Source organism: Callorhinus ursinus, unplaced genomic scaffold (genome assembly GCF_003265705.2).
Source record: "Callorhinus ursinus isolate GAN/ISIS: 27379988/994484 unplaced genomic scaffold, GSC_fseal_2.0 scaffold9, whole genome shotgun sequence".
Lineage (NCBI taxonomy): Eukaryota > Metazoa > Chordata > Mammalia > Carnivora > Otariidae > Callorhinus > Callorhinus ursinus.
Genome location: NW_027397071.1, coordinates 5,151,076 through 5,172,839, shown reverse-complemented (window position 1 = coordinate 5,172,839; position 21,764 = coordinate 5,151,076). Strand labels below are relative to the sequence as shown.

The 21,764-nt window shown below is 39.4% G+C and overlaps 2 protein-coding genes across 8 annotated transcripts in view; both read right to left on the bottom strand.

Annotated features, from left to right (window-relative positions):
• Positions 1-5,048: 5,048 nt before the first annotated feature.
• Positions 5,049-15,202, bottom strand: NRAS (NRAS proto-oncogene, GTPase). The gene is made up of 7 exons (XM_025872495.2): positions 15,072-15,202; positions 14,442-14,569; positions 12,278-12,456; positions 9,955-10,114; positions 9,279-9,402; positions 8,691-8,732; positions 5,049-8,583 (listed from the first exon to the last, which is right to left on the bottom strand). The coding sequence occupies exons 2-5, from the start codon at positions 14,550-14,552 to the stop codon at positions 9,283-9,285; spliced, it is 570 nt and encodes a 189-aa protein (XP_025728280.1). The 5' UTR covers positions 14,553-14,569; positions 15,072-15,202; the 3' UTR covers positions 5,049-8,583; positions 8,691-8,732; positions 9,279-9,282.
• Positions 15,203-15,329: 127 nt separating this feature from the next.
• CSDE1 (cold shock domain containing E1) overlaps positions 15,330-21,764 on the bottom strand; it is a 40,385-nt gene continuing 33,950 nt past the window's right edge. For all 7 annotated transcript variants that reach the window (XM_073896095.1, XM_025872496.2, XM_073896098.1 and 4 more), the window contains 4 exons: positions 18,773-18,951; positions 17,898-18,061; positions 17,009-17,141; positions 15,330-16,650 (listed from right to left, as the gene is read on the bottom strand). In XM_073896095.1, the coding sequence (XP_073752196.1) occupies positions 16,603-16,650; positions 17,009-17,141; positions 17,898-18,061; positions 18,773-18,951 (524 nt within the window). In that variant the 3' untranslated portion in view covers positions 15,330-16,602. The remainder of the gene's footprint in view (positions 16,651-17,008; positions 17,142-17,897; positions 18,062-18,772; positions 18,952-21,764) is intronic.

Genomic DNA, 21,764 nt, shown 5'->3' with positions numbered 1-21,764 from the left:
ATCTTTTTTTATTTTATTTTTTTTGCGAGAAGGAGAGTGAGCTGGGGTGGAGGGGGGAAGGGGCGGTGGGAGAGAGAGAAACTTAAGTAGGCTCCACACCCAGTATGGAGCCCCGACTTGGGGAGGGTGGTGGGGTGGTGGCGCTCAGTCTTACCACCCTGAGATCAGGACCTGAGCCAAAATCAAGAGTTGGATGCTTAACCAACTGAACCACCCAAGTGCCCCAAGCTTGCTTTTCTTCAAGCATCAGTATATAAGATAAACTAGTCTTGTTCAACTCTATTTTTCTTGCTTTAGTTTTTAGGAAAAAAAAAAAGGTATTATTTTGTTTTCTTTTAAAAACTGTTAACATGAATATTTCAGCTATACTATGGACTACATTGGTTGGAGCTAACCTGGAAACTAACCATCATTTAGAACATTATTCCAATGAAAAACGTCCAGAGTTCCAAATAACAAATTTATAAGTATTTTTTTTTTAGATTTTTAAAAATTTTTATTTATTTGAGAGAGAGAATGAGACTGAGCATGAGCTGGGGGTAGGGGCAGAGGGAGGGGGAGAAACTGACTCCCCACTGAGCAGGGAGCCCTATGCGGGGCTCGATCCCAGGACCCTGAGATCATGACCTAAGCCGAAGGCAGACGCTTAACCGACTGAGCCACCCAGGTGTCCCTACAAGTATTTTTTTAAAGAGCGAGATCTCTTGTATTTCATTGAGTTAGAGAGATCTGTAACCTGAGGTTGTACAGGAAGGAGATGACAGGTACTTAAGGTGAATCAGCTATACACAGATCCCTGCTGCCTGCCTTTTTTTTGTCTACAAAGCCCTTCTGTTCTGCTAATAGCAGATCTCCCTCCCTGCTGTGAAACCTGCTGGGAGCTCCCACCCCTTTCCAACCTGCCTTTCATCCTACCCCATCGATGCTGTGCTCCATCCCTCTTGGTTCAGAGATACGAAAGCCGCCTATGGGGCTCAGGGTGGCCCTAAGTACACTTTCAGGATCAGCTTCATCTTCTGTTAGGTTGCCTCAGTGAAAGCCGACTTGGGTTCATTACAACTTTTGGTTTGGGAATACAGCCCTTTTGTGAGTAGCATCTATGTACTGTTTTTGTCACCCTGTTAGAGGTGTGTAAAAGTTACTTTATACCTAAGTAATCAGTTTTTGTTTGGAGTATAATGAAACCTGTGGAATTTTACTGGATTCAGCCTCATTTTCCTGTCAGTAATAATTTCCCATACATGCCTAAAAATAAAAAAGTCAGATTTATAAGACTCATCCTTTTCCATGAGACAAACTGACTTTATTTCCTGTCTATTGAATGGAACTGAAATTCAGCAATTTGCTTTTAACAAAACAATCTAAACTTAACAGTGTACTGCTTTCTGTTGGAAGTGAGAGGGAGGCACGCTATGGGGTCCGTGCAGTGGTAATTGTGCTGAGGACTGTTCCAAGCTTTTTGGGTTTTTTTTCTTCAACATATGCTAATTCATTTAATTTTCACCATAGTCTTTTTTTTTTTTTTTTTTAAAGAGAGAGAGAGGGTGTTCATGTGCTGGAGGAGGAGTGAGAGAATCTTAAGCAGGCTCCACGCCCAGTACGGGGCCCACTGTGGGGCTCGGTCTCACAACCCTGAGACCGTGCCCTGAGTTGAAATCAAGAGTCCATCCAGCATTGAACTGACTGAGCCACCCAGGCGCCCGTTCACAATAGTCTTTTGAAGAACTATTATTACCTCTGTTTTACAGTTGAAGAAATTTGGATACAGAGAGGTTGACTTGCCCAAAGGCTCATAGTTCGTGGTGAGTAGTAGCCCAGGCATTCTAGCTCCAGAGTGGGGATTCGGAACCACTGTGTTATATCTTGCCTCACTGTTGCTTAGTTGTGCAATGACCATGACTATGCCTAGAGGTACTAGGTTCTGGCTAGACTCAAGGATGTGACCTAGTGATCCCCCATTGGTAGATGGTTGTAGAAGTGGATTGGTGAAGTCGAGTGCTGGTTGAACTTTTTCTTAAGGAATCTTCAGACTAAATCTTGAATGAAAGCCTAAAATGAAAAACGGATGAAAGTGGACTGCTTCAGCTGAAGTAGGGGGACAAGGAAGGGCTCCATCCACTCAGGCTTTCTCACAAGACTTCTTCAGAAGACTCGAAGGGCTTTGAGAAGCATGGTTTCAAAACTACCAAGTGAGCCAAAAAGAGCACAGGATCTGAAATCAGGAGACCTGGGCTCAAATCTAAATAAATCCATCCATTTTTAGGAGATTCAGTAGTTTTTCTCACCAGTAAAATGGAGGCCATTCTGTATTACTTTGTTGTTGAGGATTACATGAGATGGGGTTGGTAACAGCACTTTGAACTTGCAAAGCAATATAAAGTTTCTGTTCCTATGGAGCCTTGACTTGAAAAGGAGACCCAAATGGCAATGAGGCACGAGACAGTTTCTGGTGCATCTTGGGTAGCCTTGAGCATTCTCAGAAAGACAGGGGAGGAGTCAGAGGGGTCAGAAAAACTGGGTAGAGGCTTTGAGACAATCACCAAATTCCAACTAAGAAATTTTGTTTCAGTGATCTCCCCTCAATAGAATATAAAAGATGAATAAGGGACCAATGTCTATCTGGTTCACTACTCAATGTCCAGAGCAGCATGGCGCCCAAGCCCATAGTAGGTACTCAATAAAAACTTGCTAAATAACTTAGGAAGGAAAGTCATAAGGAAAATTTGGTGAGCCAATGAACCAAATATATTTTGTTAGGGCATGTGGCTCTGCCTCACAGTGGGATCCAAATGTGGTTCTCTAAGAGGAAATGTCAACACCACATACAAAATGATGGGGTGACACAGGCACAGGCCTTGGTAATTTTAGTTCATATGCTATTCTAGAGTTTCATTTTGGACTTTAATTATTAAATGTCAAACTCCTCAAATTCACAGTCAAAACAAGCATACATTTATGAGAGGTCTTGATCTAACTTTGAAGAGGTCTTTAAACTTCATTCCATTGATTTAAAAAAAATCAGGGATGTTGGGTCTCAGTTGTAAATGTGGGGAATCAATTTGCACTAAGATGTTTCAAAATAACATGCAAGTTTTCTTTCAGACTTAATTCTTACATGTACCACACACATCTGTAGCTCCTAGAGAAAGGGTCAATAGGGCCAACTGTTAACCATTTCACAGCACCCATTCCAGACTTCTTGTCCTGAGCTGGGTATTTCAGGCTCCTATGCTTAAGGGCTCTAGGAGGCAACGGCTCCCTTCCAACGACATCCTCCTCCGTCCTCCCCCAGTAGCAGCGCGGCTGGAAGTTGCCTCTATCTTTAGAAACATTTCATATCACTTTAACTCCCAACATTGGGTGAGTATTACTTCTTTATACACTCCCACAAATCAGTTGTACACTATATTTATACTGGAGTTATAATTTATACTATTTTAAGAAGAGACTAAGTTCATTCCTTTAAGTTGAAAAATAACATGCAGTAGGTTAATACAACTATTTTGGTGCAAGTGTGAAGTAAATCATGAATACAAAAAAATCTCCAGGGCGCCTGGGTGGCTCAGTTGGTTAAGCGACTGCCTTCGGCTCAGGTCATGATCCTGGAGTCCCTGGATCGAGTTCTGCATCGGGCTCCCTGCTCAGCGGGGAGTCTGCTTCTCCCTCTGACCCTCCCCCCTCTCATGTGCTTCCTCTCTCATTCTCTCTCTCTCAAATAAAGGAATAAAATCTTAAAAAAAAAAAATCTCCAGATAAGAATGATCAATTCATGAAGTTTACTTCCAGTTCATGAATCTGAACTTTTATTGCCCCTCTTGGCACTGCAAAAGATATTTGTTTCCTGTATTTCGTATGTTCCTAGAGTTCCGGTTTGCTTTTATTGACCACATTTCATCACCAAGTTATTTTTAAAGCAATACAAAGCATATTTTCCCACTTGGATACTGGACATCGATCCTGTGCTCTCAAGTCCTGGAGTTGGACACTCTCTGAAATGTCTCTTAAGCAGTTTTGCAAAATGATCACTAGCATAGCCTCTTGGCCTTTACCCGTATTTATGGGTATCAAATAACTCATCTAACTATGTTGGCCTTTTAATGACCTTGAGTATTGCTTGTTCTAAGAACAGAAATCTTAACAGCACAGAGATGCATGGGAGGTCTCCACATATTCCAAATAAACAAGCTTCCCAGGCTACTTTTTCATCATTTGTCTCTTTGTAGCTTCACTTTGCCAAACAGAATAGCAGCCATCAGCAGAAGCCAGAAAACATCCTTTTCTCCTTCCCTGTTTCTGTTACTAGGGGATCAAATACTAGCAGAAAATAAATGACAGTAGGCACAGGTGATTGACTTAAGGGGGCAATGTTTTAGATATACAAAGCCCATAATTCTGTTTTTCGTTTACATTTTATGATCTAAAATGTTTGTACTTCCTAATAGTCCTATCTAGAAACAGTAATTTGCCATTTACATTGGTTTTCCTCAAGTTTAATTCAGCCAAATACTAATGATCTCTCTCCTTGTCCTCTTTTGAAGGAAAAGTGAAAGTAAAAATGATGTCTTTGGTAAAATAAACCAAGGTCCTCATAATCACAGTATGCCAGTGTTAGGTGGAAAATCCTAGGTGTAAAGTTTGTTTTGTTTTGAATAACTACATCTCCTTAATTAGGGTTGGGAATCTGAGATACACCAGTACACCCTAAAATTATAGTTGGAACCCATGTTCTTTGGCTCCTACACCGATGTTCTTCTAATGATACCGCTATTGGTAGACTGTGCAGTAATGCAAAATTAGGACAAAAGATTTCCAAAGATAGTTTCAAGCACTTTGTATTAGTATGTTAGAATTTGGCATGTAGCTATGGATCATGGCTATGAATCACCCCCAAGGTAATAGATTAAAAGCAGGCTTTGACATATTTTATATTGGGATAAAATAAGGAACTTGAATGTTCCAAACATTGTCCAAATGTCACATCCAAAAGTCTAAAATTGGTACTTTCAATAAAGGCACTTCGGTGGAAAAAAGAATTATGACTAAGCAAAGAACTTCCAGTTTTTATTTTTTAAACATTTAACAAGAAAAACATTCAACCAAATTTTAAAAAATTAGGATGGATTAATTTACAATAAAATAGTCAACTTAAAATATCAGCCCTTTTTATTTAGGGCCAAGGAGGCCAATAGTTCCTGTTTAAACAGCAGAATTGCACAATTGGTATTTTCACTTATATTTGATGGCAGAGAAATATAAAAGTCACACAATTTCCATTGAGATCCTCCCTTCCCTCCAGAGTAGAATTCATACAATTGCTTCTTAGGTCAGTTCTCGGGCCTTTAAGAATCACCAGTTATATTTTGAAACATATCTACAAATATTCTGAAAACGAGAACACTTTTAAAACAATTCTTACAGGAAAAACCTTAAAAATAATTTTGTGGCACATTAGACTGCTTAAAGAACAGCAAAGATGAAAAATAATGTACAAGAATTATAGTCCCTTGCTTATAGAAATCACCTAAATAAAATATTTTCCCTAATTAATTATCTTCACTTCTTATAATTTATTAACAGAGATGAATTACAAGAAGCAGAATGCACCATTTTTTGGTTCTTGGTTGTAGCTGCCAGCTTGAGAGTTCATGACTGTAAATGTAAAGCAAAATATGATTATGCTCACAAATTCTGGAATGGGAAAAAAACCAAAATATCTCTTTTAAAGTGTTTCTCTATCCTTGCTTTCAAGTCAAGACAAAAAATTCACAGCAGTTTAAAGGATGATGAAAAACTAAACATGGGCCGACTAAAATACATACTGAGAATAATTTTACCTATTACACTAAAATGAAAACTGTAATAAGTACGATATTATATTACCAAGTAACATTCTAGAGTATGCTGCTGGAGCAAATACAGCACTTAACAGTTTCATTTACAGGTTAGGCATGGTAGCCTTTAGACAGAACATTTTCACACTCTTGAAGGTGCAACCTTTAAAACACAAACACACATAAAGTAGTATGTAATTCATAATAGCTGGCCAGGCACTTGACTGGGGGAAAGAGACTTTTCAGATTTTGAGGTAAACTAGAATTGTTTTCAGCAATTACAAACATATTCTAAAAACCACACTTTATTTTACACCAACTGAAGTTATTCAGCATTTAACTAAGTCTGTCACTCTATTGTGCCAAAATTCACACCTACATGTAACTTCTTAAGAAGCTATTAAAAGAACATTGTGAAGTCTAAATTCTGGCCCCATTTAGATATACATCTGTGCTTAGAACATACTTGAAAAAACTAAAGGTACAGCCATATAAGGGCTAAAATGAGTATCTTTTCCCCTAAATTTGATATTAACAACAACAAAAAAAAAGAGTCCTACTGTCACTCACACAAAGCAGAGGAGGAGGAGGTGGAAGACAATGACAAGGATGGAGGTGACAAGCCTCAATCTAGCCTCGAGAAAATTACAAAGCGGTGTTCCACAAGGAGCAGAAACACAGCAGCAGAGTTTCTGTTTACAGGTGTTGACAGTATGTGAAAGCTCTCAAAATTAATGCAAAGGAACACAACTCTCTGGGTTTATTCCACTCTGGGCACAGTCTATGTTTCTTTCCCTCTTCGGAATTCATTTCAAGGCAATGTGGAGTTTACTTAAAGGAAAACTCATTTTAAAAGATGGAGGACTTCAGTAAGTATCTACACATCAGAAGACAAGAACAGAAAGCAGCCATTTTGGAGCTAGTCTTTTATCAGAAGTTATCCAAGTCTAATTTTCATTAGAATTACCATGAAATTATCTGCAAACAGAAAAGCCCTACCTCCAACCCTCATAACAAACAATTGATTCTATTTTCCATTCTCTTCTTAAACAGCAATTTCGGTAGAAAGGCGACTTCTTGTTCTGAACAAACTTATCAGCTTATTATCTGGTTTGCACAGACTAATTCATCAACATCCTGTTTTGCACCCTTCAAAGAACACTACCAATATAGAAAATTTTAAAAATTTTGATCTGAGGCATCAAAATAAATTTCTCACAATAATGAAAATAAAAAATTCAAAATTCTCAAAATAATGAAAAATTATTGGATTTAATTCAAAGTTTCCACATGGCTAAAAAAAGTCTAAATACTTTTATTTATAAAAACCTCTAGGCCGACCCTCCTCAAGATGGCAAGTTTTTCCAGTCATGGTGAAGGACTTGTGCTAACTGACCTCTTCCTTCCTTGCAGGACTAACAGTATACATCTGGCAAAACTACTAGCTGGAGTTACTGGTGCAATGAGCAAACGTGGAAGAACTTCTCTCTCTGTGATGCTACCTGGCTTGCTCAAGTTTTGACACTGTGACCCTGGTCTGTCAGCACCATGCTTTACTCAACTGAAATAAGCAAGCCGCCACTGTGGTGGGATGAGGGAGAGGGTGGGGTGAGAAGGGGAATGAGGGCAATTATATACATCATTAAAATACCACGATATACAGTGAAAATGTGTCTGTTAATACATCTGAGACTTGAAAATCATTAATCTTAGCTATTAAAACTACATTCAACTATTACAATTTCAAATACCTGCAAATGTAGAGCTTTCAGATATGCCCTAAATTTAAATATGAATGGAAGTTCATTATCAGCAAGCTAGAAGAAACAAACTGCATACATTTTGTAAGTGGTAACCTACCCCCTGCCCCACCCCCCCAAAAAAGTAGAAATTAGGTAAAAATTAAGTAAATTATTCATAATTGTTTCCAGTTTCACCTTTCTGTTGGAAGAGACCCAAATCGGGTCTCTGGAAATCCAACCTCATACATGTAAGAAATGGCATCTGCTATCACATCGGTAAGTCTTTCCCTCAAAGGTAGACAGGTCATAGATGTATCTCAGACATTCATTTCCATGTATAATGATTTTTGAGACATCTATTCCACTGAAATATTATAAATCAAGTCTACAAACCACTCCTAAAAAAAAAGGCACTTTGCTGCGAGTTAGATTTAATTATGTGAAAGTCGAGAACACTAGGAGAGACTCAAAAGTCAGTATTCACTTGTGTATTTATGAATGCAGAGATGCCAATTTATAGAATATAGCCAATGACATTATAAACAAACCAAATGGCAACTTAATTATATTCTCAGCAAAACAGTAATTTATGACATTTCTCCAAAAACCATCATAGTTCCAAGTTCAACAATAAAAAGCAAAAAAAAAAAAAGTCACCAGCAGTTGCTACTTTAGAGCTCAAGACATTGTTTCCTACAGAATTTCATGTCTACAAGTTTGGTTCTGTTTCAGAGCATGGATTACTTTTCAGATGAAAAACCTGGGATGGCAGAGGTTTGTGTGTGTTGGGGGAGAACCCAGGGTGGACAAACAGTGGGGAGTAACAAGAGGTTCATTTCTCTGGTCAGACAACCAAGTGAGGAGGTAGTTATTCAGAGAACTTCTCAAACAGAGAATATTGTACTGATCTACGGAGAGTTGGGGAAGTAGCAGGAGCTTCTTTGTGAGACTGAAGATAGCAACAGGAATACTTCTCCTCCAGGGAAGTCAGGACCAGGGTGTCAGTGCAGCTAAAATACAGACAGAATTTGTTTAAGTGGCATATAGAAAATTTAAGAAAAACAAGGTCAAGAAATCAACATGAATGATAACATATTCATTTCCAAACTTGTCCTACCTTGACAGTGGCTCTTTTCTGATGCTAGAACTTTAAAAGTATCTATAAGAAAAGAACACACACCATGTCATTATAATCATGAGTTTTGATGTAGTGATTCTTCAAACTCCTAATCAGTGCCAAAAAAGTACATGGTATGTGTACTTTTCACAATAATGCCTTCTAGTTTCTAATATTATTGAAAGTGTAATAATGTCTATAAAATACTTAAATGCTTTTTTTTTTTTAAGATTTTATTTATTTATTTGTCAGGGAGAGAAAGAGAGGGAGAGAACATGCACAAGTAGGCAGAGCGGCATGCAGGAGAGGGAGAAGCAGGATCCCCGCTGAGCAGGGAGCCTGATGCGGGGCTCGATCCCAGGACCCTGGGATTATGACCTGAGCCAAAGGCAGATGCTTAACCAACTGAGCCACCCAGGTGTAGTCTACTTAAATGCGTTAAAAACAGTTTAGACTTCAGTACTCTCAGAAACGGTGCCATAAGGAAAATATTTTACAACTGTACAGGAATAATAACAGCAATCTCCTCCAAATTGCCTGATGCTAAATAATAAAATTTATAATTATGTCAGGAGACCACATGCTCACCTTGTTACATCACCACACACGGTAACCCCATACAACCTTGAGTCCCATCATCATTGCTGTTGAGTTTCTTCATTCGGTACTGACGTATTTCTCTTACCAGTGTGTAAAAGGCATCTTCGACACCCTATAAAAGAACATAAGGATCGCTTAATAGACATAATCCAAGTTGTAAGCTCTCTCACTTGTACTTCCTTAGTGGATTTAAAATTCCAACTAGCTGATGAAATAGGGTGATTTAGGAAGAGGACACCAAACTTAGCATTTCTACTGAATCACATCAACAGGCTGATACACAAATGGCATATTCTGCAAAAATAACATTCAAGCACAGAAAAATGGGTAACGTGGGACATACAGATCTACCAGATCTAAAGATTCCATTCAGCAGAGCAAAAGCCCAAAACACTGGCTGGTGTTGATGGAGGAAGGTCTAATGTTTGTACTTATCTTTAATCAAGGGTCCTCATTTTAGTAATATTTAGTAATAGTAGCATGTTAAGGTGGGAGTAAAGTGCCACACCAGAATATTCATCAGCTCATTTTGGGTTTAAACTGAAGAGTAAAAAAATAGAATATTGCAAATCCCTAATAACAAGGAATGCGGCTCCTATTTCTAGCAGTCAAAACTTCTCTGCATTAAATAAACCCTTGCCAGATGCTCAAAGCTCTGCTATACCTGTCTGGTCTTGGCTGAGGTTTCAATGAATGGAATCCCATAACTCTTGGCCAGTTCGTGGGCTTGTTTTGTGTCCACTGTCCTTGTTGGCAAATCACACTTATTTCCCACTAGCACCATAGGTACATCATCTGAATCTTTTACTCGCTTAATCTGTTCCCTAAAAAAAAAAAAAAAGTATGTTATCATAACCTAAGAGTAGGTCTTTAGGAAGGAACGAGCAGCTAGAATAAAAAAGGTTCTAATGAATTTTATCTAGCCCTATTAGCTTCTAGTATGGAGTTTCACTTTTTCCCCCACTAAATATAAAAGACCACGCATACTGGTAGATTGGTTTAGACTTGATGCAGCAGCCACAGGGAAGCCAAGAACTGGTTCACCTTCCAGTGGAAATGGATGGCAATTCTATCTTTTGACACATATCCTTGTTAGGCTCCTTGATTCACTAAAGAGCTTAGCTCCGGATTTAAAATCACACTCTAGATTAAGATCTGAAGTATAAAAAGTAAAGCTTACTGCCTCAAAATAACTTTTTGAGGTTTTCTTGAGAGTGGACAGTATTTAATGAAACAGTCTATCCACTTCTCTAGGTGGGTGGTGTCCAGACATTTTCTTCAAACAGTATTATAGCTGGAAGTCCAAGATACAAAACAGAAAACACCAGACCTGCTCTTACTAAAGGGGACTGAAGGATCTAGAACTCCCAACTTACAGCACTCCCTTCAGAGACATGGAAGACACAGCACACAGCACTTTGAAAACAATTGCTCTAGATTCTCTTGACCAATACTTTCCAACAGAACTTTTCACGATGATGGAAAGGTTCTCTGTCTGCGCTGTCCAACTATATCTGCTAGTCATATGTAGCTATTGGACATTCGAGAAGTCAGTTGCTCTGTGGTCAAGGAACTGATTTTTCAATTTTATTTAACTTTAATTAACTGAAATAAGCACACAAGGCTGTGGCCACCATATGGCACAGTACCACTCCAGACCCTAGCCCTGGATTACACATGAAGTCGTGTGAACTGGTGTCACACTGGCTATCTGCAGGACTGACCTTTGCTGTAATGGCAGTGGCCTATTTTTCTTTTTTTTAAGATTTTATTTATTCATGAGAGAGAGAGAGAGCACACAAGCAGGGGGAGAGGCAGAGGGAGAGGGAGAAGCAGACTCCCCACTGAGCTGGGAGCCTGACATGGGGCTCGATCCCAGGACTCTGAGATTATGACCTGAGCCCAAGGCAGACACTTAACCATCTGAGCCACCCAGGTGCCCTGGCAGTGGCCAATTTTAAAGCATAATATAAGACAAGACAGCCTAAGAAGAAAAACGACTTTTAGAAATTCAACAAATATCAGATGCTTGACAAGTGTTGGACATTTTATTACATATTGCTATTATTTCCAGAGAGCAGATGGAAAGTAGAGCAAGTTTAGATGGAAAAAACCCCACTGAAGTCAGTTTTGGACTAGCTTGCTTCTGTGAGCAGACATCATTGTATGGATGGAGCACAATCCAGGACTGCAGGCCGTAGGAAGAACATCTGCATAGCATTGACTACATGATAGGCACTTTTCTGGGTGATTAACATGTTTATTAACTTGTTTAATTTTCAAAATAACTTTTGGTAGGTACTATTCACTCCATATTACTGATAAGCAGAGGTACACACATTTGGTAGTTTGCCCCAAAGTCCCATGGGTAACAGATGATGGAGCCAAGTTTTAACCTGTATTACTCTGCTCAAAGAACATGGAGCTAAGAAAAAGGAGTCCTGGGTTTTTGGTCCTGGATCTGCTACTAGTAACAACCATGACTCCAAAGACCTAACAAATCACTTCCTGCAGCTCTACTTCTGATTCCGTGAAACAAGGATGTTGTACTAGAATTTTTTATGGTTTGATTGAGCTTTGAAACTTTTATGGTTCAACTGAGAAAGACCATCCTTCCTCTTTATCTACTCCCCATTCGTTTCTTCCTATCATCTTCTCTCTTCTATGACTTACTGACGACTCTTTCTCAGACATGTTTTCCTCTCTGAAATTCCTGTGTGATCTCTCATACCACCACCTCTGGTTCTGAATCATCCCATTAGCAAGCTTCATTTAAGTATCATCACACGTTCTAGCCATGGTGTATTATATAAATACCAATATTAACTTTCAGTTATAACCCCAGAACCTCAATGTTAAACAATCTGAAACCAACTCTTCTCATAATTAAAAACGCTATCTTCCCTAGTGTGGTATCCTCATCCCCCCACAAAGCTTCAGAATACACTTACAGATCATCCTTTCAGAAAAAATAATGTTCCTAGTACCTGTAGAGGTTAATATCTGCAAATGATTTGCTATTATTGATGGCAAATACACAGAGGAAGCCTTCGCCTGTCCTCATGTATTGGTCTCTCATGGCACTGTACTCCTCTTGACCAGCTGTATCCAGTATGTCCAACAGACAGGTTTCACCGTCTATAACCACCTGTTTTCGGTAAGAATCCTGGGGGTGCGGAGGGTGGGGGACAGCAGGGAGAGAGGAAGATTTCATTTTTATTAGAAACCATAGGGAATGCAATGCTATTGCCAAGGTTAGATAAGCTCCTACCTAAGTTTATTTCCATCTCTCTGGTTTGTCCCTCAAACTCCTCATATATAATCACAAACAGAAAGTACTTAATGTCACCCTAGGGAAAAAAGCCCCAAATCCTATATGCCTCCAGAAAGGAAAATGTGGTCACTCTGTTCCTGGAAAAGATAGAAAAAATGTGGTAATTCAAAAGACAGCTCTACTGCAGTTATCTAGAGATTAGGTTTCACAGTGTATTTTACTAAGGTATGAACTAGACTTTTCTTACTTGTTTATTGTACATTTAAAGTTCTAAACATAGCTCCACCAATTATACCTGGCCCTGGATACAGTGTCATTTGTGTTTATGACTTATTACACAAATAATTTTTATTTCAGACAAGATTATAACACAAATATACTTTTCTCATCATGGTGAATTTTTTCCTTTGGGAAATATTACTGAATCAAATTCCTAAATATTCCAAACGAGGTATACAGTTATAATTCCTCAAGAGGAAAAACATGTATAATCACATATATTTATATTTTAAAAGTTTTTAATTTGGCTCTAAGGCAAAAATTTTACTTGTATTTTAACACTTATATTTTGGGAATTCAGTTCAAAGAAAATAACCCATCACACTTGGTAAAGATCTGCCTCCAGAAACAGAATGTGACTTGGTTTCCCAGTTCATTGATCAGTGCCTCTGTAACTCAACTTCATTGTGGGACCGTAATACACTTTCAAATTAACATAGAACTCGCATTGCCAAAACTTGCTTGAAGCATGAAATATGGTTAAGTGTATGAATGTTCTGAGGAAATGAGTACAGTTAAAATTATAAAGACAGGTTTTAGTCAAACTAATTTATAGTAACAGAAGTCAGAGAAGTGGTTATTTCCTGGCAGGGTGGGGTTTACTGACTGGAAAGTGGCATGGGCGAACACTCTGGGGCACTGGAAACGGTCTATATTTCTGAGTGGTGGTTACATAAGTATATACAAATTTTTAAGTCACCGGGCTGTAGATAGACCATTTTTGTATTTTACTGTATGTACATTATCCTTTAACAAATAAAACTCAGAAAAATATTAAAAGGTTCTAACCATTAATACTAAAGCTGTTAAGCTTAACATGAAATTTCTGCCAAGGACTAATGACTAATTTTTAATAATGGCTATGTTAGTTAGCTTCCATTAAACACTCAGTGGCTGGGGGTGGGAGTAGGAAGACCAGGGTGTGGATTAAAATAAAATAATCTCTAGTCAGACATTTCTAAACTGAATACACAAAACCTTTTATTTAAAGGACCTTAGATGCTATCATTCAAGCCAATTTATAACATGAACTCACAAAAAACACTTATGCTGATTTTTCTCAACATCCGTGTGTGATAGGCAGGACGTTTATAGTAATTTAATAGATGAGGAAAATGAAGCTCAGAGAGTTTAAGTGATTTGCTCAATATAACATAACTAAGTAAACAGCAAACAGGGAGTGAAAGAAATCTAGGCAGTGACTCAAAATCTCATATTCTACTCCAGCCCAGTCTCAGCTGCTTCAGCCAGCTAATTAAAATTGAAGAAGACCTAGATCTTTGAATCCTTTATCTCCATCCTATTATTCAGTCACTCTTCCTATGGCCTGTGTTTAATAGAGCTGTCATAGGAGTTCAACAGTGAGTATGCAAAAGTTTACTGAACTATTAAATTGTCAGTTTTTTAGAAAAAAACTTCAGCAGCTAATAAAAATGAACTCTTCTCCACAAACATGGAAAGCTTCGTTATTGTATTACTGAACGCAGTACCCCAAATAACTTTTACTTTCTCTCTTGATTATTCCTTTAGCTAAAGGATAGGTGTAAGGGTGAACCAAAAGCCAGAGGTAGGGTCAGCGCACTACCACTGGGCCTCACCTCTATGGTGGGATCATACTCATCTACAAAGTGGTTCTGGATTAGCTGGATTGTCAATGCGCTTTTCCCGACACCACCTGCTCCAACCACCACCAGTTTGTACTCAGTCATTTCACACCAGCAAGAACCTGTGGGAAAGCAGCAATTAGGTTTAATGGGAAAGCCACAACTACAGTACTTCAAAGCCTTCTATAATCAATAGTAACCTAAAGCCTGAGTTTGAAATGTATAGGTTCCATACACGTGACCTTCACTTGGTTCTCAAAGTGATTCAGGAGTGCAAAAACATTCGCAGGTTACTGCAGGCCTCAGAATTAGGGTTAGTCGCCTGGCTACCCCCACCCCGCTCTATTTTTCAACAGTCCGTGGGCCCCGCCCTCAGCCTAAGGTAAAGGAAACCCCTCTTCCTACTCCTCCCGCAAGTCTCCTCAGCTCCGGTGGGGCAGCCTCCGGGCCGTAACCTCATCTTATACCCCCGCCAGCCACCAAAGATCCCCCCCCGTAGGGCTCAAAACGAAGGACCCCCGCCCAAGGGCCTTTGTCTCCAGCCTGCTGACTCCGTTCGATTCCTGACAACAAGGAGGAGCCTGTATGCGCCAAAGACGAACGCTACACAGCACAGAACCTTACCTCAAGCTTCGCTGCCTCCGCTTCCGACGGATTTAGGACCACAACTGGGAAAAATGTTGGAGACCCCGGAACCGCCATGAACAGCCCCCACTAGGGAGCGGCACTTCCGGCCCCGCCCGCTACGTAATCAGTCGGCGCCCCGGGCGCCCGAGTCCCCGCCCCGGCCACGTGGGCACCCGACCCAGGAGTCACGCGGCGGGCCGCACCCACACCCGCCCCTCCCACACAGGACGGTTCAAAAATGAAAGCGCTAGGTGCTAGAGTCTCAAAAATCAGTAAAACTTTATTCGCTTCCATTCTTTCGCCATTAACAGAAAAGTGGAGAAAGCAAAAATGTTTTATGTTTACAAAGATAAACGGCCTCTTTACCCAGAGAAGATCAAAACCTCAAACGACAACGGGGAAGATAAAAGCGCCCTCCCCCACATCCCCTGAGCTGCCCTTGTCATCTTAGACAAAGCCTTCAGTCCACTGGCCAGGGACCCTGGATGTGGCCAATTCAAGATGAGGGCCAAGAAATCAGACCAATCCGTTCCCGTGATATAAAGTCGAACAGAAGCTACACCAAGGGTCAAGTGCCTGTATTTCACAGGACACAGGAACCAGGCGGCTACTTATAAAAAAAACAAGATTCATTTCAGGCACAACTTTTTTATTTTTTTTTTGTTTTTTTGTTTTGTTTTTAAATCAGTAAAAGAAACTGGGTCCTAGAAGCTGCAGTGATCTAAGCAGCAGCAAGTTTGTGCATTCGTCTTTTTTTGTTGTTTTTGTTTAAATACGATTAAATTACCACACTGCTGGCACACCTCATTTGCATGAAATTCTGCACCATACATACTAATTGTAGTAAAATTACCCCCCCCCCAATCCCAGGAAAAAAGAAACTACTCTGGAAGATAATTTTCACTGAAATCTAACCAAACTTCGTTAAGTGGACTGTGACAAGATTATAAATGATATGAAAAATAACATTTTAACATTTGGCCATCAACTTAAGGAAATGGTTTGCCTATACAAATTTTTATAATTTTTGTAATTTTTAATATATTCTACCTTCATATGGTCCTCAGGATTAAAGCATAATGAACAGGAAAGAAAAGGAAAAGAACGCAACTGAGTGTTAAGGCAGAACATCTTGCCAGATAGTAATGAAGGTAGAGTATATGCTAAATACCAAGTGCAGAATTTCATAGGGCCAACAAGATAACAGTCTATATTTTTCACTTACACAGGCGAAGTGGAGTTTGCAATTACCAGTTGCGTTAAATGCACCAAATAAAGCTCCTAAAATTGATACTATAAGGCGCCACCTTAAGTTTTCCAGGCTGCAACTGTGCATAATTTTAAAATGGTTTTCTTAAATTTTATTTTTTTAAACATAACACGAGGAAGGTGTTAAAACTGGTGTAATAGCTCAATAGAATAAGTATTCCAGAATTTGGGAGGGATGAAGAGGGAGATATTCAGAACCCTTCACCAGAATCCCCCCAACTTGATCATAGTGGATTAATGATGTGCTTTGTGGATGTGGTTAGTCAATGACACCAGCTTGACGGATCTTTCTTTCTGCACCAAATCCCTGTGAAGAAGTAAAATTGCAGTTAATTACTATAAAAGCATTACTTTCAATCATTGTAACCACCACTGTATTTGTTTCCCAGAGGAGGTAATTCATAGTAAGCCCTCCCGATCTACTACCTAAAATCTACCAAAAGATCAGGAAGACCAAGAAATGTGTTTCTTACTGTGAGCAACCATTATTGTTAGGGGCTGAACCAATGTGTAGGGAGTTTTAACTAATTATAAGCCTACTGAATGTTGAAAGAGAATCCTGAAGTTGCCTGCTTCATTAAGCTCTGAGCTATGCCAAAATAGGACCCTGAGTAGCATACTGTCAGCTGCCCCTACCCACCCCAAAACCTTGTATGCTCTCATACCATTGAGTTATCTGGTCCCCTTGGTTGACGAAGAACCATTAGGCGAGGAGCACTGGCATCATCCAGGGTGATGTTCTTCAAGCGATTGACCAACCTATCAGGTCGTGGAGCTGCAACAGCCTTGGGGCCCTCGCTGTAATGAAGTCAAGAGGTGAGAAGAAACAACTCTTAGTGGGAAGAAAGCAAGTACCTGCAGAGGAGTAGGTTTTCTAACTACCCAAATGACTCAGTTTTAATGAGGGGACTCTTGCCTCATCTAGCCAGCTAGCTAGCAAGACAGGACAGACAAGTTTGTTTATGTTTTTATTCCCAACTCAAGGTTTATTACTATGGAGGAACTGGAAGAATTATTTGGGTGAGGGTCATCCCTGGACTGGTCTGCAACTAGAAAAACCAGTTCCACAGACACACAAAATGAGGTAGGGGATGTGAAAAACCTTAGAAAAGTTAAATATGAAGAAATATTTCAAGAGACTCCCAGCTCCTTTCATGGTAACGTTACGGATTTAAAACATTTAAAAAAGCAGAGACAATACTGCTAAACTAAAAAGCTAGAATTTTAAGCTGCATATAAATGGATTAATGGAAGAAAAAGCTAAACAGAATCCTTTAAGAACAAGGACTACATAATCTTATTATAGTTAAGTTCTAATACATAGAATGTACCCAATTAATGTTTCATTGGGCCAGATTGAAAAGACCATAAAATTTAGACAATGAAAAGACTCGAGGTAAAAAAAAAAAAAGACACAGAAGGATCAAGAAATAACCAGAAAGTGGCAGGATAAAAAAAAGCAGTGATGAAAAGTGAAGAACTGTGATAAACCAGAGTTTACGGAAGTTTAAGGACAGTCCAGAGAGTTTACCAGCCCAACAACAACAAACTCACCAGACTCGCCAAACATTACAAGCGCTGCACTTGCCAGTGCGCTGATTAAGAATCACTGAGAATTCCACCTCATCTCCAGCCTGTAGCTCAATGCCATCTTGAACTTCTTTCACATGGAAAAAGAGCTTCTTGCTATCTCCTACTTCATAGTTAATGAAGCCAAACTGGAGGAAGAGGGAAGGGAAAAAAAAAAAAAAAAGGACATATTGGAAAAGTACCTCACTCTGAATGAAGCACAATGCCTGACCCTAACTAGAAGGGGATTTATAAAACATGGTATTAATGCTGATGCTCCAGTTTAGCTGCCTGTGCAGCTAGAATGTAAAAGCATATGGGTCCGAAAAACTTGTCAGGGAAGAAATCTATCTTTGAAATCACTGCTATTCAATCTATCATAGCCTGAAACAAAGGATGCTTTGTGTCTTCATGTAGTATACGGAGTTTCTGAATTAAGCAAAAAAATCATACTGAGATCTCAATATGAGGAATAGTTTTGTTTGCCCTCAATGTATTTTATGAACACTTTCACACATGCTTGCTTTCTTTGTGTGGTCTGCAAAAGCAGCTCTAAGCTAAAGTACACAAAATCTTATAGTCTTTCTATTCTGAAAAATCTCACTCCAAACTTATTTTCCCTGTCATGTAATGTTATCAGTAATACTCTTAACTTTCTTTTTGCTCATATCACCATTTTCTTCATGTGGTTTTCTTCATACAAGCTACCTCAAATCAGTGAAAAAGGGGTGGAGGAGAAATAAAAACCAAGGTGAGTATTGATGGTTCTTTCCTGGCTGAAAAATTTCAAGGTTTTGGTTAACACTTGTTTACCAACTCATAAAAGGAGCAAGTTCAGATCCAGAGATACTACCACTTACCTGATCCTTCACACACTCCACTGTGGCCCTACGCAGGGGTGTGATGTTGTAGGCCATAGTCTGTGCATTTTGGCCCAAGACACACAACTGGAACTTGACACTCTCCCCTTTCTGCAGGCAATCCCCTTTGTTGGCCATCCCAACTATGCCAAATGGATAGACCTCACCTTTCATATCCCCTGTAAGGAGAAATTAGGTACAAAGTCTAAAAACTAATATTTCACAACAGTCCTATGCTGATGGTCCTAATAAATTTTTAAGTAAATTGCTAAAAATGTATTATGTTCCTAGAAAGATTTTTATACCTGAGAAATTCTACCATAAAGCTTGAATGAAATACTATCATGAAAACAAGTGAGAACTTGTAGTACTTCACTAGCTAATGAACAGTTTTAAAGTTTATTATTTTTTTTAGTAATCTCTATACCCAGTGTGGGGCTCAAATTCACTACCCTGAGATCAAAAGTCGCATGCTCTTCAAACGGAGCTAGCCAGGTACCCCTAATAAAGTTTTTTTTTTTTTAAGATTTTTTTTATTTATCTGACAGCGAGAGGAAACACAAGCAGGAGGAGTGGCAGAGGGAGAAGCAGGCTTCCCACCGAGCAGGGAGCCCGATGCGGGACTCAAACCCAGAACCCTGGGGATCATGACCTGAGTCGAAGGCAGATGCGTAACGACTGAGCCACCTAGGTGCCCCCCCCAATAAAGTTTTAAACTACACTTACGAAATTAAAAATAACACTATCACTCACAACCTCATTACCTAAATATTTGGGTGTTTTAAGCAGAATGGGTTGCTAACATGATCCACTAGATTATCTTCTTCCCGAGTTCACAATGTGAGCCAACCAGTCAAAAATATTTCTGACCCACACCTAACTGGGCATTAAGTCAAGAACAGGCAAAAACAATGTGGATAAATTTCTTTGGCATTCTACATCTTTTCTTTGTTCTGACTGTGGCTCCCTCAAACCAACAGGTACTTTCCTGAGTTCAGAGTTCAGAATATTTTTTCTTAAAAAACAGTAAACACTTTGTCACAACTACTCAACTTTGCTGTTGTACTGAGAAAGCAACCAAAAACAATATATAAACAAATGGCTATGACTGTTTCAAGAAAACTTTCTTTACAGAAACAAGCCATCGTATTTTTGTAGAGCTCTTCCCTAGAGTAAAAAAGTTGGCTGGGACACCTGGGGGGCTCAGTCGGTTAAGCATCCATTCTTGATCTCAGCTCAGGTCTGGATCTCAGGGTCGTTGAGTGCAAGCTCTGCACTGGGGTCCACGCTGGGTGTGGAACCTACTTAAATTTAAAAATAAACGAATAAGAAAAATTAAAAGAATAAATAAAAAACGTTGGCTGGAGGTCAGTGCAGGCTAGGAATAAAAACCACGCCAAAGGTTTAGCTGCTTATCAGTTCGCTTGGATGGTGAAGCCACCGAATCAACAAAAATGAAGAGGAGAAAACCATCAGGTGGAAGAGGAAGCTTCAGAATTGGAAATGCTTTTAACAATTCTCTTGATTGATTATAGGGTGAGTGAAGGTTTTCTTTTCAAACATACAGGAACCACAAACTTTTGGATATACTTCCAACAGATAAAGTCATGCAGAAGGATAAGAGACAGCTGGTCTGATGTAGCTGTGTTAATACTACCATTTATTAAACACCTATAGATTCATATTTAATCTTTCCAGAATCTTAGGTTGAAGTTTTTGTCCTCATTTTAAAGAAGAAACTGAGCTAGCAGAGATTTAAGTAATTTGTCTAAGATTCTATAGCTAGGAAGTGGAAGAGCTGGTGTTCAGATCTAGGCCTGCCCTACTTCAAAGTCCATGGTTTTAATACAGAGTTGTTGTATTTGTGAATAAAAGAGCTATTCTCACCAACAAGTAGGAAAATGTGACCTGTGTCTAGTCTCAAAAACCTCTAGGCTTACAGATTTCAGTCAAGTTTCCTTTTCCATAAAATCCTTGCTTTGGACTGTATCCTAGAGCCAGTGTTGAAGAATAAGTGGATTGGGGACTGGGAAACAAAAAGAAGTGGCATGTTACAGAGGAGGAAGAAGGGCAATTCAGTAAACTGCTCAGCCCTTTAGTTTTTAGGGTCCTTTTAGGAGTATGGTATAATCATGGCATTGGTTTAAAATACTGATTTGCAAAAAGGCCAGATTTATACTGAGTGACTTAAAAACAAAACAAAACTGTGTTTAATAACCACCACTGTTAGTAAAGGTGGGAAAGTAGAACAAAGTAAGTTTATTTTAAATATGAATTAGCTCTGAATTAACAAAAGGAGTGATTAAAAGCTTGATTTGCTGTAAAATCTATTCCTACTTGGAGGGGCATTGGTGTGGCAGGGGGGTGGGGGGAGATGGTGGGAGATACTTAGGAGTATGTAAAACAAACCCCTAAGGACCTTAGGTGGTAAAAGGAACATGTTATCAAGGTTCATTTCTTTCTCTCAAATGACCTGTCCTTCCCCACTTCATGCTCTTTGACTCCTACATGACACAAGATTTATTCTCTTTGTGAGCCAAGCTATCATCTTTGGTTGGAAATTCAAACCCTCTCATCAACCCCATCATTATGGTGACTTAGCTGTACTAATCGTCCAATGGTTCCTACTACCATTCCTGTTGCACACTTATTTTATGCACAAAGTAGTCTTTTTTTTAAGATTTGAGAGAGCTCGCGTACATGAGTGGGACGGGGAGAGGGAGAGAGAAGCTCAAGCAGACTCCACACTGAGAGTAGAGCCCAACTTGGGGCTCGATCTCATGACCTCAGCCACCCAGGCACCCCCAAAGTTGTCTTTTGCTGGGGGTAAGGGGTGGCACCAGAACTCAAGAGAATTATTGAAGATGGGGAGGAAAAAAACATAAAATGAAAAATATAGAGCACTCTGGCCCAGAGACACATAGTAGGATCCACATGGAACCCTAGCTATTAAGGAATTTATACAGTACTTTTACAGAAAGCAAAAATGTTC

Coding starts and splice junctions, on each gene's coding strand:
- NRAS (XM_025872495.2), bottom strand. CDS start 14,552: ATGACTGAGTACAAACTGGTGGTGGTTGGAGCAGGTGGTGTCGGGAAA. Junction 12,457..14,441: donor AGTATGATCCCACCATAGAG/GTGAGGCCCAGT, acceptor CCGCACCCCCAG/GATTCTTACCGAAAACAGGT. Junction 9,403..9,954: donor CCTCAGCCAAGACCAGACAG/GTATAGCAGAGC, acceptor GTTCTTTTATAG/GGTGTCGAAGATGCCTTTTA.